This window comes from Pseudonaja textilis, chromosome 1 (genome assembly GCF_049901715.1).
Source record: "Pseudonaja textilis isolate UNSWEBS1 chromosome 1, rPseTex1.2, whole genome shotgun sequence".
NCBI classification, from domain to species: Eukaryota; Metazoa; Chordata; class Lepidosauria; order Squamata; family Elapidae; genus Pseudonaja; species Pseudonaja textilis.
This window is the reverse complement of record NC_141990.1, coordinates 92,830,729-92,850,236: the sequence shown is the minus strand read 5'-3', so window position 1 is coordinate 92,850,236 and position 19,508 is coordinate 92,830,729. Positions and strand designations below refer to the sequence as shown.

Below are 19,508 nucleotides of genomic sequence, written 5' to 3'. Positions count from 1 at the left end.
CATCCTCCAGCATGACCGGTTTGGTAGTGGGTCAGTAACGGTGTGGAGAGGCATTTTTTTAGGGGGCCGCCAGCCCTCCATGTGCTCGCCGGAGGTAGCCTGACTTCCATTAGGTACCGAGATCCTCAGACCCCTTGTGAAACCATATGCTAGTGCGGTTGGTCCTGGGTTCCTCCTAATGCAAGACAATGCTAGACCTCATGTGGCTGGAGTGTGTCAGCAGTTCCTGCAAGAAGAAGGCATTGATGCTATGGACTGGCCCTCCCATTCCCCAGACCTGAATCCAATTGAGCACATCTGGGACATCATGTCTCGCTCCATCCACCAACGCCACATTGCATCACAGACTGTCCATGAGTTGGGGGATGCTTTAGTGCAGGTGTGGGAGGAGATTCCTCAGAAGACCATCTGCCACCACATCAGGAGCATGCCCAGGCATTGTAGGGAAATCATACAGGCACATGGAGGCCACACACACTACTGAGCCTCATTTTGACTTGTTTTAAGGACGTTACATCAAAGTTGAATCAGCCTGTAGTGTTTTTTTCCACTTTAATTTTGAGTGTAACTCCAAATCCAGATCTCCATGGGTTGCTAAATTTGATTTCCATTGATAATTTTTGTGTGATTTTGTTGTCAGCACGTTCAAATATGTAATGAACAAAGTATTTAATAAGAATATTTCATTTGTTCAGATCTAGAATGTCTTATTTTTGTGTTCCCTTTGTTTTTTTGAGCAGTGTATTTATTCATCCATCCATTCATCCATCCACCCATTCATTCAATAAGCTGGTGCTTTGCAGGTGTTAACGTACTTTGTGAAGCATCATTTTCACATGCTTTCTGGTCATGAAAAATACTGTAAATATTATTCAATTCCTCATGGCACTGAGTAGTCTATGCTGGGTTTTGAAAGAACTTCAGTAGCTATATACCCATGCTTAATTCTTCCTGATTTTTCCTTATGCTGCTGAGCCAGGTCACATTCCATTGGGTAAGGTGACTATATGTTGATACTACTTCTTGTTCTCTCTCTGTCTCTTGGTTTCTTATTTGCAAGCTATTCCTTTGTGCATTCAGGAAACTTTGAAATTATATGGAAAATGCCACATATACTCACAGATAAGAGAAGAATTTTAGGTGCCCAAATAGACCCCACAAATTGCTTTGGCTTATCTGCGGATAAACTTATCCATGAATATATGTGGTAATATTTTCAAAACAAGCCATAGTCCCCAATCATACTTGTGGATATATCCGCTTGCAGATAAACGTATCCTAACTTTTTAAACCAAAATGCTATGAAAAATGCAAGTTGGCTTACCTGTGAGTATATCGGGTAAGTACATACTGTAAATATTTGGCAGTATTTCTTTCCATCCTTTAAGGAGGGAGGTTATTTCTTCAACTAAAATATTGTTGAATATATAGCTTGATTAAACAGTAGAGAGATTGCTAAGGACTGAAACAAACATCTGCAAACATTATTGAGGAATATGATACGTAGGAAAATTTAAAACTAGATTTTCCAACTATAGGTAGCACTTCCAAAGTAAATATGCATATATTGGTCTAAGTATAAATGATGCTCTCAATTATAGCTTGGCACATTCCAACTGCCTGAAAGCTTGTTTCTTTCTGAAAAATGGAAACAATTGAGTTAGTTTTAAATCTGTCCTGTTTCCCATTTTTAGAATATTTATGAGCAGGATGTGGCCAGGTTGTATTGATTTGACTTTTATAGGAGGTAGCTTTCTGTCTTCTGTCTGCTCCTTATTGTTGCAGTGTTTTAAAAAGAGGATTAGACACAAGAGAAGGTTCCCCCCTTCTCCTCTTCCTCTTCCTCCTCCCCCCATTTGACAAAAGACTACATGAACTTTCATGGATATAGACAAAGACCAGGTAGCAAGGTCTTTAAAATACAGCTCTTTTAGAGACAAGAGTTTTACTTTTCTGTCCCCTAAAATCGGGGTCTCCAACCTTGGCAATTTTAAGCCTGGAGGACTTCAACTCCCAGAATTCCCAGCCAGCTGCCAAGGTTGGAGACCCCTGCTCTAAAAAAGACTTGAGTTTATTAAAGGCAACCATTAACCTAAGACCTATTTATCTTATCTTAGAAGTAGTGCATTATAGGACTTACAACTGAGCGCTAGTGAATAAAGTATTTCCGGGTTTAGAACTATTGCTCTTCTTCCCATTAGTGTCTTAATCATTCCCTTCCTTCCTGCTGCTGCTATTTGGTAGTCCCTAGACTATTCCTGATAGGCACAATTAGAATGCTATACCATACTAACCCCATCTAGCTATAGTTCATCAATTAAAACCAAATGAACTAGAGTTAAAGTGTCACCATGGAAGATCTTCCATTAGATTCTGACAACTGAGTGTTGTATTTTAGTGAGATTCCAAAGTACCTTTTCATCAGTGAGCATGCTCTTAGAATGTAAATTACAATAGTTACCGCTGGACTTCATTAATGTGAAATCAATATAGCTGCAAACCTGTAATCGCTGTGTATTTTCTCTTCTTTTTCATGCTTTTGCAAAGCAGGTATTCTATCCGTCATTCCATGAGTATGCCCGCTATGAGGTAACTACGGTTATCTATCCAATGGTATTGTAATTATAAAAATATTTAACCCTATAGCCTTTATATTAGAAACGTTTTGCATAATTGTATTTTCCATTTTTTCGGATACCTTCTTTATTTTTAAAAATGTGTTAGGCTTGGAGTCATAAGAGATCCTCTTGTTTAGCTGAGATGGAAACTTTGAAATTGATGATGGAGAATGGTAAAACATTCCTTACTTTAGCAGTGCCTTAAAATAAAAATGTTTGGAAACATTTGTTTGTACTTGGTGTATGTTATATTTAGAGAAAATGGGAAGCATCCTTGAGGGGAAGGGCACCCATTACATTGTCTGTCTCATTTTTTTTATTGTCAAAGTTTCTTAGGCCAAAGTCCCAGTCAGATCATTTTAATTCAGAGACAAATTTGATTCTAATTCCTGGCTAGAGAGTCTGTTTCTCAGTTTCATCTATTAACATTGCCTACATGCCACAGTACTTTCACATCAACAATCTAATTCTCCTAGAACAATGCCAGAAGTGAATGCTCTGCAAAAAAGGATTTGAATCACTTTTAAACGCTTTCTGTTATTTTGTACCATTGAATTAAAGCTTCTGTTTGGTATCAGCTTTCCAACTGAAGTATTTGTTCCTATGCAAAAAAAAAATTGAAAAACAGTACTCTCTGAACATCTCCAATGCAGAGTCTCAGTTCAAGCTACCCAAATTTCCATAGATTTTTTATCAAGTATCATCTTTTTTTCTTAAAGAATGATATCTGGAATAATAGGGCCACAAAGAATTTGTATGGTTGATGTAGGCTAAATAGATGTCCAAGTATTTCAAAATAATTGATGTCATTGTAAACATACTGCACTTTTCTTCTAAATGGGGGTTCTTTAAACTTTTAAATATTAACTATAGAAATGAACAAGGTTAAGTACTAACAAATACTGGTCTTCATTTTTTTCCTTTTAAGGAATTCTCCTACATTCAAATCCTTTGAAGAAAAGGTGGAAACCACTGTTACAAGCATTAAGGTAGGGATAAGAACAAAGGGAAAAGGGATTAGGGGAGCCAGGAAAACCCTAAGAAAAACCTTGTGAAAAGTTGGTCAGTTAAGTTATTGTTGACACTTGTGTTATAAGCAAACTAGATGTTCACAGGGTTCCTTCTATGAAACTCCAGTTCATTTTTAATCTCGGAGTGTTATTTATCAATTGAAATACTTGGTTTAAGAGCAAGCTATACTTTTATCAGAACTTATTCTCAGATCTATGGTCAGGTCATCCACATTTTCCCCCAGGGTTCCTGGTAATTTCTGTTACTCGGATAGGTTCCTTGTTTTCCCTACAGTACTGATTTTTCCAAAATGTAACATTAGATCTCTGAAGGAAAGTGGATGAATTCATAGCCGATTTTGCATTTAAGAGCTATCTTGAATTAAGGAACTTCTGTACTGCATTTCAAAATAAATAATTTAATACAAATGGTCACAATTATATAATGCAAAGCTGATCTATTTGTCAACACGAATACGCTTATAATAAATTTTTGCTCTGGCACAAGTTTCTTGCGTTTTAAACAAGTTCTGTCTTACTTGCTGCTTTGTGAGCTGGGACAATCAAAAGGTAGAATGAGTTATTATGCAAGGGTACCAAATAGTTCATGATAACGGTAGTCAGAATACATAAACAGTCCAGAGGGACAAAGATAAAATTATTGATTTTAGCAAAAAATAAAATGGTTTTGTTCCTTCTAGACAAAAGTTGGAGGTAACCCTCACCATGGAGGAAACTTTGAAGAAGTTCTTAGCTCTGCAGCCAATGCTAGTGCTCAGAACCCAATTGCAGGCAGCCGACTTTCAGAAAGCGAAGAGGAGCTCCAATGCTAGGTATATGCTGTTTGCGTATACCGATGCATGAAATGTTTCTTTTCTCTCCAGGACTGAGTATGAAGTTGTAGGACTGCATTGAGAATATACCTAGACAGACAGTACTAGGCAGAGAGAATGGCTAGGATGCAACCAAATGGCAGCCATTGCTGCAGAAGTAACTGCTAGCTTTCCTTCTATGTTACCCATTTAATTCTATTTATGCTTATAAGTGATTTTACATTGCAACTTCTGTACAATTGTATCAATTTTTAAAATGGCTATTATCTTAACAAATTTGTCCATGTATGTTTTTATAATCAATTTCAGAAAATAAGTTGTGATTATTGTTCAAGCCATTACCTATTCTATTTCTCATGGTGTAAACAGCACAGCTGTTTTTGCCTGTTCTCTGTTTATGTGCCGTTTCTGACTGTTAAAAGAAAATCAATCTCTTCATTATTATATATGTGCCATTGGGATAAGGATTGGAACAAAAAGCAATTCTGTTGCAAAGTTTTCTGTCTAAAAAAGCAATGATACACATGCCTTTAGTACAAAGTACTGAGGAAATATAAAAGAAAAAAAGAGATAATTTTGGAATAGCCAATCAGTAAAAAGTTGGTGTATATAAACAGTTCCAATTTCCTTGCAAACATGTGGCATGTAGAGATTTAATCTCATAACAATCTGAGCCAGATTATATCCATGCTTGACTGCAATTGTTTGAATTGTAATAATGTTTTTCTCTTTTCAGTTGGAGTAAAATAAATGTGCCTATCCCAAAAAAACCTGAACTTATTTATACTTTTTAAAGAGAATATTTAAATTTTCAATTCTTAATTTCGGGCTAGACCTTTAAACTATGTTAAAAAAATAATAAATCTTGTAACATATGACTTCTGAACCTGGCAAAAACTGATATCTAAAAGATATGGAGCTCAATTAAATTTATGCAGCATTAACCAATTTAAATTATTTGTGTTTATTTACAAATTATGTAGAGTGTGACATAAGCAACTATTTTTATTTTCCTGTTTCACTTTTGTCTCCCTATCTTGCTAGGTTATGTGGTTCATTTAAAGATGGTTACTGTTTCTATTGCAAATGTTCAAAGAAGCAGACTGAAAAGCTGACACATGGTTTAATCATTTGGGTTTTCGTGTCTGAAATTCACTAACTGGAACTGCCCAAATGGTGAACGTGTTTTTTCCATAGAGCTGTCTCGAGTGTCCAGGTTGGGAGGAGCTCCAGTCTCGGCTCTTCCAGGCTGAGCTTGAAATTGAGGAACGCCCCCTCACCGTCACGTGGTCCTCGGGCGCTCCCCAGTTTTTTGCTCAGCCTCGTGGCTAACAGGCTGTTTTTCCCTTGCTCCGGTCGTTCAGCATTCTAGGCCTCTCCTTCTCATCGCTTTCTACTGGATCACCGGCAGGCAGCGCAGGACTTCAGGTTTGAACTCCCCAGGGAGTGTTTTTTAACTTCCGAACTGTTTCCTTAGGGGGAGAAAACGAGCGCTTCGAGCGCTGCCCCCCCCCCACCGCTTCGTTTGCCGCCTAATCGCTCCGCGCGAGGCCGCTTCGTTCCTGCCTGCCTCTCCTCGCTTTAGCCGCCGTTCCCCCCCCGCGAACGCCTTCTAGCCCAGGGTACGCTTCCCTGGTTCTCCCAAAGGCTCTAATCTTCCCTGGGAGTTTACCGCCGCTGGGGCTGCCTCCGTTACTGCGGCCTCCATCTCGGGCCCCCTGTGGCGTCCGCCATCTTGGGTGTGCCCTGGAACGGCCGCCATCTTGGGTGTGCCCTGGAACGGCCGCCATCTTGGGTGTGTCCTGGACCGGCCGCCATCTTGGGTGTGCCCTGGAGTGGCCGCCATCTTGGGTGTGCCCTGGAACGGCCGCCATCTTGGGTGTGCCCTGGAACGGCCGCCATCTTGGGTGTGCCCTGGAACGGCCGCCATCTTGGGAGTGGCCGCATGGCCGTCTGCCATTACTAGAGGCCTTTTACAGGCCGCAGCCTTAACTGACTATTAGGCAGCCTGGGATTCCCTCGTCTCAGCCTCCTGCAGAAATAGGGTCTGTTGGCCCTGCAGCCTTTTTTTCCCCAGCAGGCGAAGTAGCAGCTCTGCCCCCCCCCCCCACCCCTTCCCCGGTCCGTCCGGCAGGGGTAGCTGCCTGGCGTTCACCTTTCTGGCTGATTGGTCTCTGGGCTAGGCCCTGGTTCGTACCAAACCTCTATTTTAAACAGAAAAAAATTTTTTGACTAAAAGGGGGGCGTGGAACGTGCGTTGGGATTCCCGGCCTCCCGTAGGCCGCATCCAGACCTGGTTTCAGCTTACATTATTCCCTTCTGCCTGCGGCCTCAGGGTCATTGGTTTTTTTTTTTTTTTTCAGAGGCCTACCAGTAGGCCGCATTGTTTTCCTGACTCCTGGGCAGATCCTGGGACTGCTCAAATACCTTGCAATCCTGCCTAAGTCTCCCCCCAACTAAGGAGTTAGTTGCTTGCCATGTCCCTTCCCCGGTTCGCCCGGCAGGGACAGCTTGGCGTTTATTCTGGCCGATTGGCCCCCGGGCTAGGCCCTACTTCCCAACACGTTACAGAACAATTCTGTGGCCTTGACAAAAAAGGGGGTGCAACACGAGCACTGGGAGTTCCAGCCTCTGCTTTGGCTGTACCCAGACCCGTTAACCGCCTCGCATTAACCAAAAAAATTTTTTCCTTTTTTTCTCTCCTCTCCAGATGGCAGACGACAATACCTCTCGTGGCACTTCTCTGAAGGCCAAGGCCAAATCCCACCACCTGCGCAAACAGGCACAGGAACCATCCAAAGCTTCCCAAAGGGATGCCCTCAGGCGACACAGGGCCCTCGAAAGGGAAATTGACAGACGCTCTCAGGAGTCAAGCTCTGTGCCCCGGGACCCTTCCGTTCCATCAACCTCCACCCATCCTCCTCTCCCCTCCCCTCCTGCTTCTGCTTCCCCCCCACAGCCTGGACAGGCCCCTGAGGTCACCTTGCCCACCACTGCTGTAGAACTGCGCCCGGAGGAGTCTCTCCCCATGGCGGAAATACCCGAAAACCTAATGCAGGCTATGGAGCTGGCCATCCGGCAAAGGGTAGCACAACAGATGCAGCAGCTGGCCGGCCTGGCTCCTCGGCCCGCGGCCCCCGAGGCCCTAGGATCAGCGGCCTCGCATGGTCAAGCAACTCCCCAAGAGGACTTAACCTTACCTTTGGAGTTGGAGGGAATGGAGGCCCAAGAACCCGGGGACCCTTCCCTCTTTGGGGACGAGCAGGACCTTGACATGAGGTCCCTCATAGGCAGTGAACTCTTTTTGGGAACAGGTCCCCTAGAAGGGGACATGTCGGAGGACGAGGGCCTCCCTCCAGGTCAGCCCGCGTTTCTAGGGCTCTTTAAACCACACCTATTTAGGTCCCTCCTGTTCAAAGCCAGGACCACCTCGGGCCTGAACCCCCCTCCCCCACCCAACCCGGCGGCGGCAGGGGTTCCTCCCGACTCTCTCTTCTCTCAGCCCGTGGCGGAAACTGAGGTGATCCCTGTCCCGCCCATATTCTCAGACATGGTTTCTAGGCAGCTGGCCTCCTCGCCCCCCAACGCCCAGGACAAGCGGTTTTTTAACCTGGAACCGCAGTTCTCCACCTTGCTCGATCCCCTCCCCGTGGACGAGCCCGTGGTAGGCCTGGTTTCCCGCTCTACTCCCAGCGACTCACTCGATGCTCTCCAGCCCGAGGACAAGCGAGCTGAACTGGCCCTGTGCCGCGCTCACCTCTCTGACGCTTGGGCAGTCAGGGCTTCCACTGCCGCGTCGTTTTTCACCAGGTCTTCCATCAAGTGGCTCCAGCAGCTCAAGCAGCATGTCCCCACAGCCAATCTCAGGGCGCACCAGGACATTGCCAAGATCCTGGCCGCGCCGAGTTTTCGGCAGACGCCACCTTCCTGGCGGCAAAGTTCTCCACCAGGGCCATTTCGTCCCAGGTTACCGCCCGCCGTCTACTCTGGCTCCGCCACTGGCAAGCGGACGTTAAAAACAAGACTAAGCTAGCAACAGCCCCCATCTCTGGGGGAAAGTTATTTGGACCGGTTCTCGACCCATTCCTGGCCGAGACCCGGAACAAGCGCAAGTACCTCCCTTCCCTCTCTAGGAGGTCCGACTTCAGAGGCTCCCCCTCTCCTCGCCAGGGTTCTTCTCATTCCTCCTCCTTTGCCAGATACTACCGATCCTCTCCCTATAGATCTCCCTACCGAGCGGAGCCGGATGGGTCCGGAGGTAATCCTTCCAGGAAGCCCTCCCGGGATCCGGGAGAGGTTCGTTCCGTCGTTCTCGATAATGCAGTCGCCCTCAGGCGCTTGTCCTTTAAAAAAAAAAAAAAGAGGAAGGAGTGCGAGAAGGCCTACCTCTACTCCGATCTTTAACCCCTGCTTGCAACAGGCTCCTACCCCAGGAGCACTCTTGTCCTCCTCACCCTGCCCTGGGCGCCTGGTCGGCAACACATCTACCCCCATTCAATGCTAGCCGGGTCCCTTCTTGCGCTCCCGGGCCTCACACAGATCTCTGCACCTCCCCTCCTTCTCTCTGTCCCAGAGTTCTCCCAGGGAATTCCCCACACGGGTCGGTCTTCCCAGTTTCTTGAATCCCGGTCCCAGTGCACACCTGTTGGCCTCTTTGGCGGGACTGCCTCCCGGATAGCTCCGCCTCCTCTCTAGGCCACTTGTTGAGACATCCCAATATCCAGGGTTTTCTCCTGTTGGGCATGCCTTCCAGCGGGTCATCAGGGTTCCAGGAGAGATTCTATACCAGACGGGGCCCCACCCGCAGGACTAGCCAAGCTTTGGTATGTCCCAACCTGGACACTCGAGACAGCTCTATGGAAAAGGGGCGTTGGTTCTTACCTGATACGCTTCTTTTCGTAGAGCTGTTGAGAGTGTCCAGCCCCACCCGTAGGCCGTCTGGTGGGAAACCTGGCTGTTTGACCGAGCAATCTAATATATTTTTTCCTGAGTGTGATGAGAACAGGACCTTCCTTCTCGTCTGTGCAAAAACCTGGGGAGCGCCCGAGGACCACGTGACGGTGAGGGGGCGTTCCTCAATTTCAAGCTCAGCCTGGAAGAGCCGAGACTGGAGCTCCTCCCAACCTGGACACTCTCAACAGCTCTACGAAAAGAAGCGTATCAGGTAAGAACCAACGCCCCTTCTCACTTAATAGATTTTTGCCGTGCAGAGAGTCTGAGATGGAAGCAACAAAGTGATTCATACTGTGTCCAATTAATTTATTACTGAATATTCTAGGTACTAGTTGCCTCCTATAAAACTCCAACTATGCTTTTAAAGCAGCCAGTTTATTTTTTTGACTCCAATCTTGGCCTTCCTATCCCATATCACACTCATTTATTGCCTACATTTTCTACAAATTATTTGATAAACCAAAAGTCTTTATGTATATTATGCCACAAGACCACACACACACATATTCAAATTATAAAATAATTTATTTTAGATGCAGCTAAGCATATTTCAAACGTGATTCAAGTTGGTGGATCACTGTTTTTCGCAGCTATGTTTGCATTTCTTTCTTTATTTATCGAAGATACAAGCTGGACTATTTCTGGATGACTAAATTTTCCTGTAGAAAAAGATTTTAGTTAGTTTACATACTCTTCAAGTAAGCTAATTGCAAGGTTATGGCAGTAATTCTGGTAATTATAATTTTACCTACAAGAACTGTATTATTATGTAAGCTTTTATATTTGGTACTCATCTGTTTGCCTATACAAGTTCTATTTTCTAAGGTATTCCTTCCTAAAATTACAATAAAGCTTTGGATGTTGAAAAAAAATGCTAGGCATCTATGTTGTATTATTGCCTTAATCTGTCGCCTGAAATCAGATCAGATGAGAGGAGGAGCAAGTCCATAGCACGTATCAACACAATTGGCTGGTTTTTTAAAATGTCCTTTGCCTCTGAAATCAAAGTCACAGAGAGTCAAAGTCACAAATTGACAGCTTTTTTGCTAGCCTTCCAAAATACAACTAGACAAGCCAAAGTCGTAGAAAACAAGAGCACCAACAGCTGCTACCAAATGGTTGTTGGCAGCTTCTTGTGTCTTTGAAAAATTCTAACTAGAATGTCTTGCAACTTCAATCATGTGGAATACGTTAATGGGTGGATCCATTAGGAGAAGCTCCTACGACCAAAATTGAATTTCTTGGAAAATATACAAGTAGCTAGACATCTACAAGATTTAGGCTATGATTCAGAAGTCAAGGCAACAAGCCTTTTTCCAGTCAACAAGATGGAGCAGCCCCCAGGACAGTCCCAACTTCTTCCCTTTCCCATCTTGGTGTTATCAGCTTCTGGTTTGAGAAATTTTGATCCCAGAACACTTTGAAAGGGTGATTGTAGGATCCCAGTCATCTGTTTTAAGTTAATATCCCATCTTTATTTTACTGAGTGTATGACAATGTTAGCCGGGAGACTACAATGCTAATACATACTAGTAGTTTGGCTGCCTAAGACTGCTCGTCCTGTTTGGTTCACACTTGTGCACTTTCCAAGCTGCCCCACAGAAGATGAGCTAGCTCTGCACCAGAATGAAAGATGAACAGCATCCTGTAGCGTCATCTCTCAGCAGAGAAGCCACCCTATAACATTTGTTTTGTCTCATGAGTCATAAACATAAACTTGTTTAAAAGAAAGGATATTTACCGGCAGTAGTATCATAAAAGTCTTGTAATGTCCCAGGTCTTTTCTCTAACTCTTCATACTCTAAAGCTTGAATAATCATTTCACATTGGTCCAGCTGTTTAACAAATTTTGCTTCTGCAGTAGACTGATACTCATATTCCTGAAGAGAACATAGAATGGAAAAGGAGTTCATCCTGTCACACTGTGGTCTGGAAGTCATTCCCAGCATTACTTTTTCTAGCAAGTCAGACATGTAGGCACAAATGCAGGTTTATATGCAGTATTGTTCACTTTCTGATCTAAGAGCTCCACTCTTTATGTTTCACGCATCCAAACATACGTTCCCAATGCAAAGGTTAGGTTTGAGTTCCAGAACAATCAAGGTGAGCTACACAGAATGCTGCTTCTGGCTTCCAAGGACTATAGTGCCCACTCAAAGCATTTCTTCCATCTCCTTGTACTTTTCCAGCAGAGTGCCTTTCTTCCCTTAATTCACATGGAAACTGTGTTTTGAGAACTCTCTTTTGTTGCTAGAGAGATATAATGCTAAACTTTTGTTAAAGTTGTAATTCTCCACATCAAGGGTGGGATTCTACCGGTTCGGACTGGTTCTATAGAACCATTTGTTACGATTCTGTGCAGTTCAGAGAACCGGCAAATCATGCCGCTGGCTGGCCCTGCTCCACCCTCCTCTCCCCGCCCAGTCGTTCCTTAAGGTATCAGCTGTTCCGACAATCAGTTGTGCTGGGATCCCCCACTTGCTGTCTTACTGCTTCACCCAGGAGGCTTCCCGGAGGCCCAAGAGGAAAAAAGAGGCATGCAGGGTCTGTGGGTGTGCTGTGCACACACACTCCCGCTCCATTTTTTGCCTTCCTGGGCTTCCTGGGAGCAAAAACGCCCCCCCCCCCAAGGCTTCTCTGAGGCCCAGGAGGCCAAAAAAAAAAACCCGGAGCGGGGGTTGCTGCAAAAAAAAAAAGTAAAGAAAAAGAAATGCCCACCCAGTCACATGGCCACTCCCACCTAGCCACACCCACAGAACTGGTAGTAAAAATATTTGCATTCCACCCTGGCTCCACATGTAATGTAAGCTGAAATCTTCCTAAACGAACTCTGCCTGTTTGAAGTGAATGTTAAGCTTATCCATCCACATGCATACTGTTTAACAGATGCACAACGCCACTGCTCTTCCCAATCACCTCTAAGGAAGCCGTCAATACTGTGGGATGTTGCCTGACCTGAATAATAGGCTAAATGAGAGGGAGCAAGCTGAAGTTAAATTCAGAGAAAATAGAAGTGTTGACAGTAAGGAGAAAGCTTTACTCTGGGACTACCTTTTCTGAATGAGGCCATACTCCAGAAAGAACGCATTTGCATCTTTTGAATGGTTCTTGACCTTCAGTGGACATTTGCAGATTGTGGCTGTGATTTGCATACTTAACAGGTGCGCAAACTTTTCTAAACCAGTTTATGTTTGGGATACAATCTGACCAAACTACTGTATTGTGCTTTACGAAGGGCTGTTCTTGAAGTGTCTGAAATTGCAAAGTAGAACAATACAAGTAGCCCTTGACTTATGACCATAATTGGGCCCAAAACTTTCATCGTTAACAGATACAGTCACTAAGTGAAACAATCCAATTTTACAACATTTTTTGCCATAGTTATTAAGGAATTAGGAATAGCACTTAGACTTATATACTGCTTTGCCATGCTTTATAGTCCTCTCTAAGCAGTTTATAGAGTCGGCATATTGCCCCTAACAATCTGGGTCCTCATTTTATCGACCTTGGAAGGATGGAAGGCTGAGTCAACCTGAAATCACACAGTTACTAAGCAAATAAGGCTTCCACCATTGACTGCTTGTAATGATCCCTGGGAAAGTTGTAAATGGCAATCATGTTACCCCAGGATGCTGCAACTGTCAAATACACGCCAGTTGCCAAGCACCCAAATTTCGATTACCTGACTGCAGGGATGCTGCAATGGTAAGTTTGAAGACTGGTTGTAAGTTGCTTTTTTCAACACCATCATAACTTTGAATGGTCATTAAAAAATAGTTGTAACTTGAGGAATATACAGTATATACAGGTGAAACTCAAAAAATTAGAATATTGTGCAAAAGTTCATTTATTTCAGTAATGCAACTTGAAAGGTGAAACTAATATATGAGATAAACTCATTACATGCAAAGCAAGATAGGTCAAGCCGTGATTTGTCATAATTGTGATGATTATGGCTTACAGCTCATGAAAACCCCAAATCCACAATCTCAGAAAATTAGAATATTACATGCAATCAATAAAACAAGGATTGTACATAGAACAATATCGGACCTCTGAAAAGTATAAGCATGCATATATACTCAGTACTTGGTTTGGGCCCCTTTTGCAGCAATTACTGCCTCAATGCGGCGTGGCATGGAAGCTATCAGCCTGTGGCACTGCTGAGGTGTTATGGAAGACCAGGATACTTCAATAGCGGCCTTTAGCTCTTCTGCATTGTTTGGTCTCATGTCTCTCATCTTTCTCTTGGCAATGCCCCATAGATTCTCTATGGGGTTCAGGTCAGGCGAGTTTGCTGGCCAATCAAGCACAGTAATCCCATGGCCACTGAACCAGGTTTTGGTGCTTTTGGCAGTGTGGGCAGGTGCCAAGTCCTGCTGGAAAATGAAGTCAGCATCTCCATAAAGCTCATCTGCAGAAGGAAACATGAAGTGCTCCAAAATCTCCTGGTAGACGGCTGCGACGACCCTGGACTTAATGAAGCACAGTGAACCAACACCAGCAGATGACATGGCTCCCCAAATCAACACAGACTGTGGAAACTTCACACTGGACTTCAAGCATCTTGCAGTGTGTGCCTCTCCATTCTGCCTCTAGATTCTGGGTCCTTGGTTTCCAAATGAGATGCAAAAGTTGCTCTCATCAGAAAAGAGGACTTTGGACCACTGAGCAACAGATCAGTTCTGTTTTTTTTTAGCCCAGGTAAGAGGCTTCTGACGTTTGTTATTCAGGAGCGGCTTGACAAGAGGAATACAACATTTGAAGCCCATGTCCAGGATCCGTTCTGTGTGTGGTGGTTCTTGATGCACTGACTCCAGCCTCAGTCCACTCCTTGTGAAAGTCCCCAACACTTTTGAATGGCCTTTTCCTGACAATCCTCTCCAGGCTACAGTCATCCCTGCTGCTTGTGCACCTTTTTCTTCCAGACTTTTCCCTTCCACATAACTTTCTATTAATGTGCCTGGATACAGCACTTTGGGAATATCCAACTTCTTTTGCAATTACCTTTTGAAGCTTTCCCTCCTTATGGAGGGCGTCAATGATGGTTTTCTGCACAACTGTCAGGTCAGCAGTCTTTCCCATGGTTGTGATTCCTACTGAACCTGACTGAGAGACCATTTAAAGGCTCAGGAATCCTTTGCAGGTGTTATGGCTTAATTAGCTGATTAGAGTGGGACACTTTGAGCCTAGAATATTGAACCTTTTCACAATATTCTAATTTTCTGAGATTGTGGATTTGGGGTTGTCATGAGCTGTAAGCCATAATCATCTCAATTATGACCCATCATGGCTTGAACTATCTTGCTTTGCATATAATGAGTCTATCTCATATATTAGGTTCACCTTTTAAGTTGCATTATTGAAATAAATGAACTTTTGCATGATATTCTAATTTTTCAAGTTTCACCTGTATATGATGCCTATAATGAGAGATCTGCACTGTTAACCATTTTAATGACTTTAAATGGTTTGCTAATTAAAATTAACAAAAGCTTGGCAAAAGATCCTCTCAAATCTTTAATTGTATTAAATCTTTTATGTTTTGTATTTTTCATTATAGTAAATACTGAATGTTGGAATAAACAGAAAGGTGGGATACACACACACACACACACACACATATTTTTACCCTTTTCTGTATGGATTATATGCATATCATTTTAAAATATTCTTTTAACCTTGTGTATTTTACATTTTTAGCTTTTAAAATTACTAATTGTTTGCATTCCACCCTTCCTATGTTGGTCTATGACCTTAAAGAGTTGGTTGATTGAGGCAAGGGTATAATTTCAATAATAAATAATCTTTATGAAAAGGATTCTGTTCCCTATTATCCCCCACTCACATTATTTCAAGAAGCACAATATTTCCCCAAATTAAAACAAACGTACTCTAATGTAAACGTAAGAAAATAATTCATTTTTTGAAGCGTTAAGCAAAAACTGAGGAAAGAGGTGTCACTGTAATGGACAAGATATACTGATCATGTTAAGTATGTATACTTCAAATTGCTAACTGTGCTTTCTAACTCCCAATATTGTAGGTAATAGCTGCATGACAATTACCCTGAATCTTATAATGAGCAGTAGAGAGGGGTTTCTTAAATTGATGGTGGCTTTCATGCAAAACAATTTTTAACATGATCTCTTTTTTAGAAAAAAAATTCCATGAATAATTTTATATGCTGAAAACTTACTTCCCAGAGTTCATAAATCTCTTTTTCCAGATCCTCTGACAGCAACCTGGTCAAATGTTTCATAGCTTCCTAAAAAGAAAGAAGAAAGAAAAAAAAACAAAACAAAATCTCTAAGATGCTCTAATTTTTATTGAAATGCTAACAAATACCTTTATCCTGTTCTCTGCTTTTGGACATCAATAAGAGCCATGGTCTATGTTGCATTGCTATTCAGAATTGGTCAGATATGGGGGAACTGGTAGGATATGAGTGTGTTAGCTTGGTTTTTATCGTTATTGATTTACAACCAGTTGCTTGGTGGCTTTTCAGTTATGATGGACCTCTCTGGGGTACTTATGACTTGGTTCTGAAATTCCAACAGCTGGCTGCCTCACGTGGTCACAACTGTCAATCACTCAGCAACTGACCATATTTACAGCTATTTGCAGCGCCCCATGGTCATGCAGTTGTTTCTTTATGACGGTTCTGCTGAAAACTGGCATTTACTTCACTTTCAGCCCATAGGGATCCATTGATTTGCATAACGACTGCCCCAAAAAAGGTCACAAAATCAGGTCTGTCACATGCTTGACTCAATTTAGGAGCATCACAATTTATAATACTGATGGGCAGGTTCCATTATGATTGTAATTCAAGGACTAGTAGATTAGAAACCTACATTTACCTGTAAATGTACAGCAACCCAGTATAATTGGTGGGTTCTATACCAGAAATATGTTCTAAAAGTGTTTTTTAATGTTGTTTGGGAATGACAGTTCAGGGAAAGCTGTTATAGACAATCACACTATTTTCATCTCCATGCTGACCTTTTCTTGCCGATGTTTCTCTTCTTTGGAAATATTGTCAGCAGGAGCAATGTCACCAACTATGCATTCAGCCATATCATGAACCAAAGCTAATCGAATGCACCTGCAAAGAAAATATGGATAAAGATATACAACAGAGAAGCACCACCTGCAAAATTTACTTTGAATATTAGTGAATGGTATATAGATCTCCGACAAAATATCCATGTAGGTTAATGAATGAAATAAAAAACTTTTGTCACATGAAGTATCATAAAGAGAAGTTTTAACACTAGTAAACACTTTGCTCTAAAAACACCAATAATAATAATAATTTTAAAAATTCATTTTGATCAATGCAATCATTTGTAACAACTTTTGGGGGGGCCTAACAACAAAAGCCCTCACTGTGAAACTGATTAAGATCAGTGTCAAACAGTCAGAGGGTTCTAATCTACTAAATAAGGACAGCAACTAACCAGTGATCTTCACAGTATCTTTCTGTCATGTGTCATCTTAGTGACCATTCTGCTTCTGATTTTAAGTGATCACTAAACAAGGAGGGGATGTAGTTCTGAAGTACTGAATTTCAGTAGCACCACCCCATCCACACTGGCAGAGGAGGCATGCTGCAGGCCCCATTGATCAAGGAATTTCAGCTGGTGGGGTCCAGAAGAAGGACCTTCTTTGCCATGGCTCCTCACCCCAAGGAGAGATTGGCTCCTCCCCTTTTGTCTTTTTGCAGGAGCCTGAAGACGTGGCTCTGCCAGATAACTTGGGACCCTAACAGGAGAGCATCACTTGGGAGGTGGTAGTTGAATTAAGAGACAATTCAAAAGGCCTGTTCCTTCCCTCCCCTTCTTTTAACTATATTTTATCTTGTTTGGGATTTCTATTTTTATTGTTTTAAAGATATTTGTTAGGATATTAACATTTTAATGCTGGAAACCAACCAGAGTCATCTCCTTAAAATATGGGTGGCAAATTAATTAATAAATATAAATTAAATTTGTTTAATTAATTTTAAGGTCCACTCACCTATCTTTATTAAGAGTTTTATCTTCAGTGACCATAGCCATAATTGCCATTCTGTACATGTGATCTGAGACACTTTCTGGATTGTTTACCTTTCTGTATACCCAGCCGGTGCGAGGTACTCTCTGGTTTCAAAAAAGGAATCAGAAAACCCAGATGGACAATTAGACTTAAGCCCCAGGCAGCATGTTCATCTATTGTACCACAGAAATGTTCTTTAAAAAATATTTACTGATATTCCCCCCCCTCAAACACAAGTAAAAGGAAGGATTCAGTCATGTTATTTTCAATATTATACAAGTACAATTAGGCAAAACCTGGCTCAAAAATAGTAACTGTGAAAGGGACCTTGGGAGTCCTAGTGGATAATCACTTAAATATGAGCCAGCAGTAAGAGGCAGCAGTCAAAACAGCCAATACAATCTTTAGTTGCATAAACAGGAATAGAAACTAAACCATGGGAAGTATTAATATCGTTTTATAAAACTTTAGTAAGCCACACCTGGAATATTGCATCCAGTTTTGGTCACAAAACAAAAAAGATATTGAGACTTTGTAAAAAGTGCAAAGAAGCAACTAAGATGATTAAAGGCCTGGAGCCTAAAACATATGAAAAATGTTTTGGGTTTGGCTAGTCTAGAGAAAAGAAGGACTAGCAGTAACATGATTCCAATATTTGAGAAGTTGCCACAAAGAGGAAGGAGTAAACTCATTTACCAAAGCACCAGATAACAGGACAAGAAACAATGGATGGAAACTATTCAAGGAAAGAAGCAACCTGGAACTGGGGAGAAACTTCCTAACAGTGAGGACAACTAACCAATTGAACAGCTTGCCTTCAGAAGTTGTGGGTCTTTATCACTGGAAATTTTAAAGAAGAAACTGGACAGTCACTTGTCTGAAATGGTATAGAGTCTCCTGCTAAAAGCAGGAGGCTGGATTAGAATTCCTCCAAGGTCCCTTCCAATCAGCTCTGTTCTGACTGATTGACTTGGCAATGCCATAAAAATATCTGCAGGTTTTTTTTTCCACATCAGTTTTTATTCATTCAATTTATATAGCAGCAATCTCACAATAGCAACTCTGGGTAGCTCATAACTTTTTAAAACAATGCAATTGCATAATATAAATCATAAGTGACAGCTGAGGAGCCCAAGCAGTCTAATCATCATTATCATCATGGGCTCTATAAGTAACATGCCCAGAACCTATTCATGTCAAAACACTCAAGTGCTTGTGCCATCTCATACACTGCCAGCCTCCTGAAAAATTACATTATTGAATGTAATTTTTACATTCAATAATGTAATTTTTTTGGGGGGAAGAGCCAGGTTCAAATCCATCACCAGCCATGGAAATTCACCGAGTGGGCAAGGCCAGTTATGTCTCTCAGCCTAATGACCTGTCACATAAAGGTGGCCATAGGGAAAAACTAGATTAGGGGCTGCCGTGGACAGCAGTTTTTGAACGAGCGGATTAAAAGCGGAATGACAACATCCTTGCCTTCCTTCGTTTTACTTGGCGTTACTAACGCCATTTCCTGATCCGAGCCACCCAGGATGCTGGGAAGCCGGGCGAATTTGACGAATAGGTAAAATCCTAAGCCGAAATAAATGAATACATTTCGTGCGCTTGGATCCCAACAGGCCACTGGGATAAAGCGAACCGCAGGGATCGCCTGGCTGGGATCGCAGCCTTGTAAGCCCGCCTCGAGGCCCCGCTTATCCTGCGCAACCTGCGACCCGGCTTCGGGTTCACGAAAATCAGAGATGGGCTTCCGAAGGCAGCCGGAATGAGCGAGCCAGGACCGCGGGAGGGACCGGCAAACCAAGCCGGCAACGAAAAGCCCAGCATGAGCAGGGAGAACCGCCTCCGTCTAAAATACTCCCCCCCCCCCAGCCCATTCGGCTCGTCGCCCGGATTTCCCACCTTCAGCTGCCCCACCAGCTTCAGAAACTGCAGCAAATTCCCCATCGCGTCCTTCGGCAGCCAAACGCAACTGCCACCAAGCAGCGGCCGAGAAAGAGGCGAGAACCGCTCACCATTTCGAGGCGGGACTTCCGGTGGCCTGCTCC

General features: G+C 42.9%; 2 protein-coding genes across 4 annotated transcripts in view; one reads left to right on the top strand and one right to left on the bottom strand.

Annotated features, from left to right (window-relative positions):
• TPD52L1 (TPD52 like 1) overlaps window positions 1-9,929 on the top strand; it is a 27,814-nt gene extending 17,885 nt beyond the window's left edge. Inside the window, exons 5-9 of one of the 3 annotated variants that reach the window (XM_087941611.1) lie at window positions 980-994; window positions 2,551-2,589; window positions 3,547-3,607; window positions 4,330-5,662; window positions 9,657-9,929. In XM_087941611.1, coding sequence (XP_087797737.1) covers window positions 980-994; window positions 2,551-2,589; window positions 3,547-3,607; window positions 4,330-4,461 — 247 coding nt within the window. In that variant the 3' untranslated portion in view covers window positions 4,462-5,662; window positions 9,657-9,929. Of the gene's footprint in view, window positions 1-979; window positions 995-2,547; window positions 2,590-3,546; window positions 3,608-4,329; window positions 5,663-9,656 lie in introns of all 3 variants that reach the window. The other 2 variants (XM_087941602.1, XM_087941594.1) reach the window with 2 other exon arrangements.
• On the bottom strand, window positions 9,921-19,508 carry HDDC2 (HD domain containing 2). The gene is made up of 6 exons (XM_026705455.2): window positions 19,363-19,508; window positions 17,437-17,558; window positions 16,420-16,522; window positions 15,614-15,682; window positions 11,156-11,294; window positions 9,921-10,073 (listed from the first exon to the last, which is right to left on the bottom strand). Exons 1-6 carry the CDS (start codon window positions 19,405-19,407, stop codon window positions 9,976-9,978), a joined length of 576 nt encoding a protein of 191 aa, XP_026561240.1. The 5' UTR covers window positions 19,408-19,508; the 3' UTR covers window positions 9,921-9,975.

Bases quoted from the DNA above. Each gene is read 5' to 3' on its own strand.
- HDDC2 (XM_026705455.2), bottom strand. From the start codon at position 19,407: ATGGGGAATTTGCTGCAGTTTCTGAAGCTGGTGGGGCAGCTGAAG. The intron at 17,559-19,362 runs GTGGGAAATCCG...TTTTGAAACCAG, and splicing joins AGCTGGTGGGGCAGCTGAAG to AGAGTACCTCGCACCGGCTG. The intron at 16,523-17,436 runs GTGAGTGGACCT...TTTTCTTTGCAG, and splicing joins AAAACTCTTAATAAAGATAG to GTGCATTCGATTAGCTTTGG.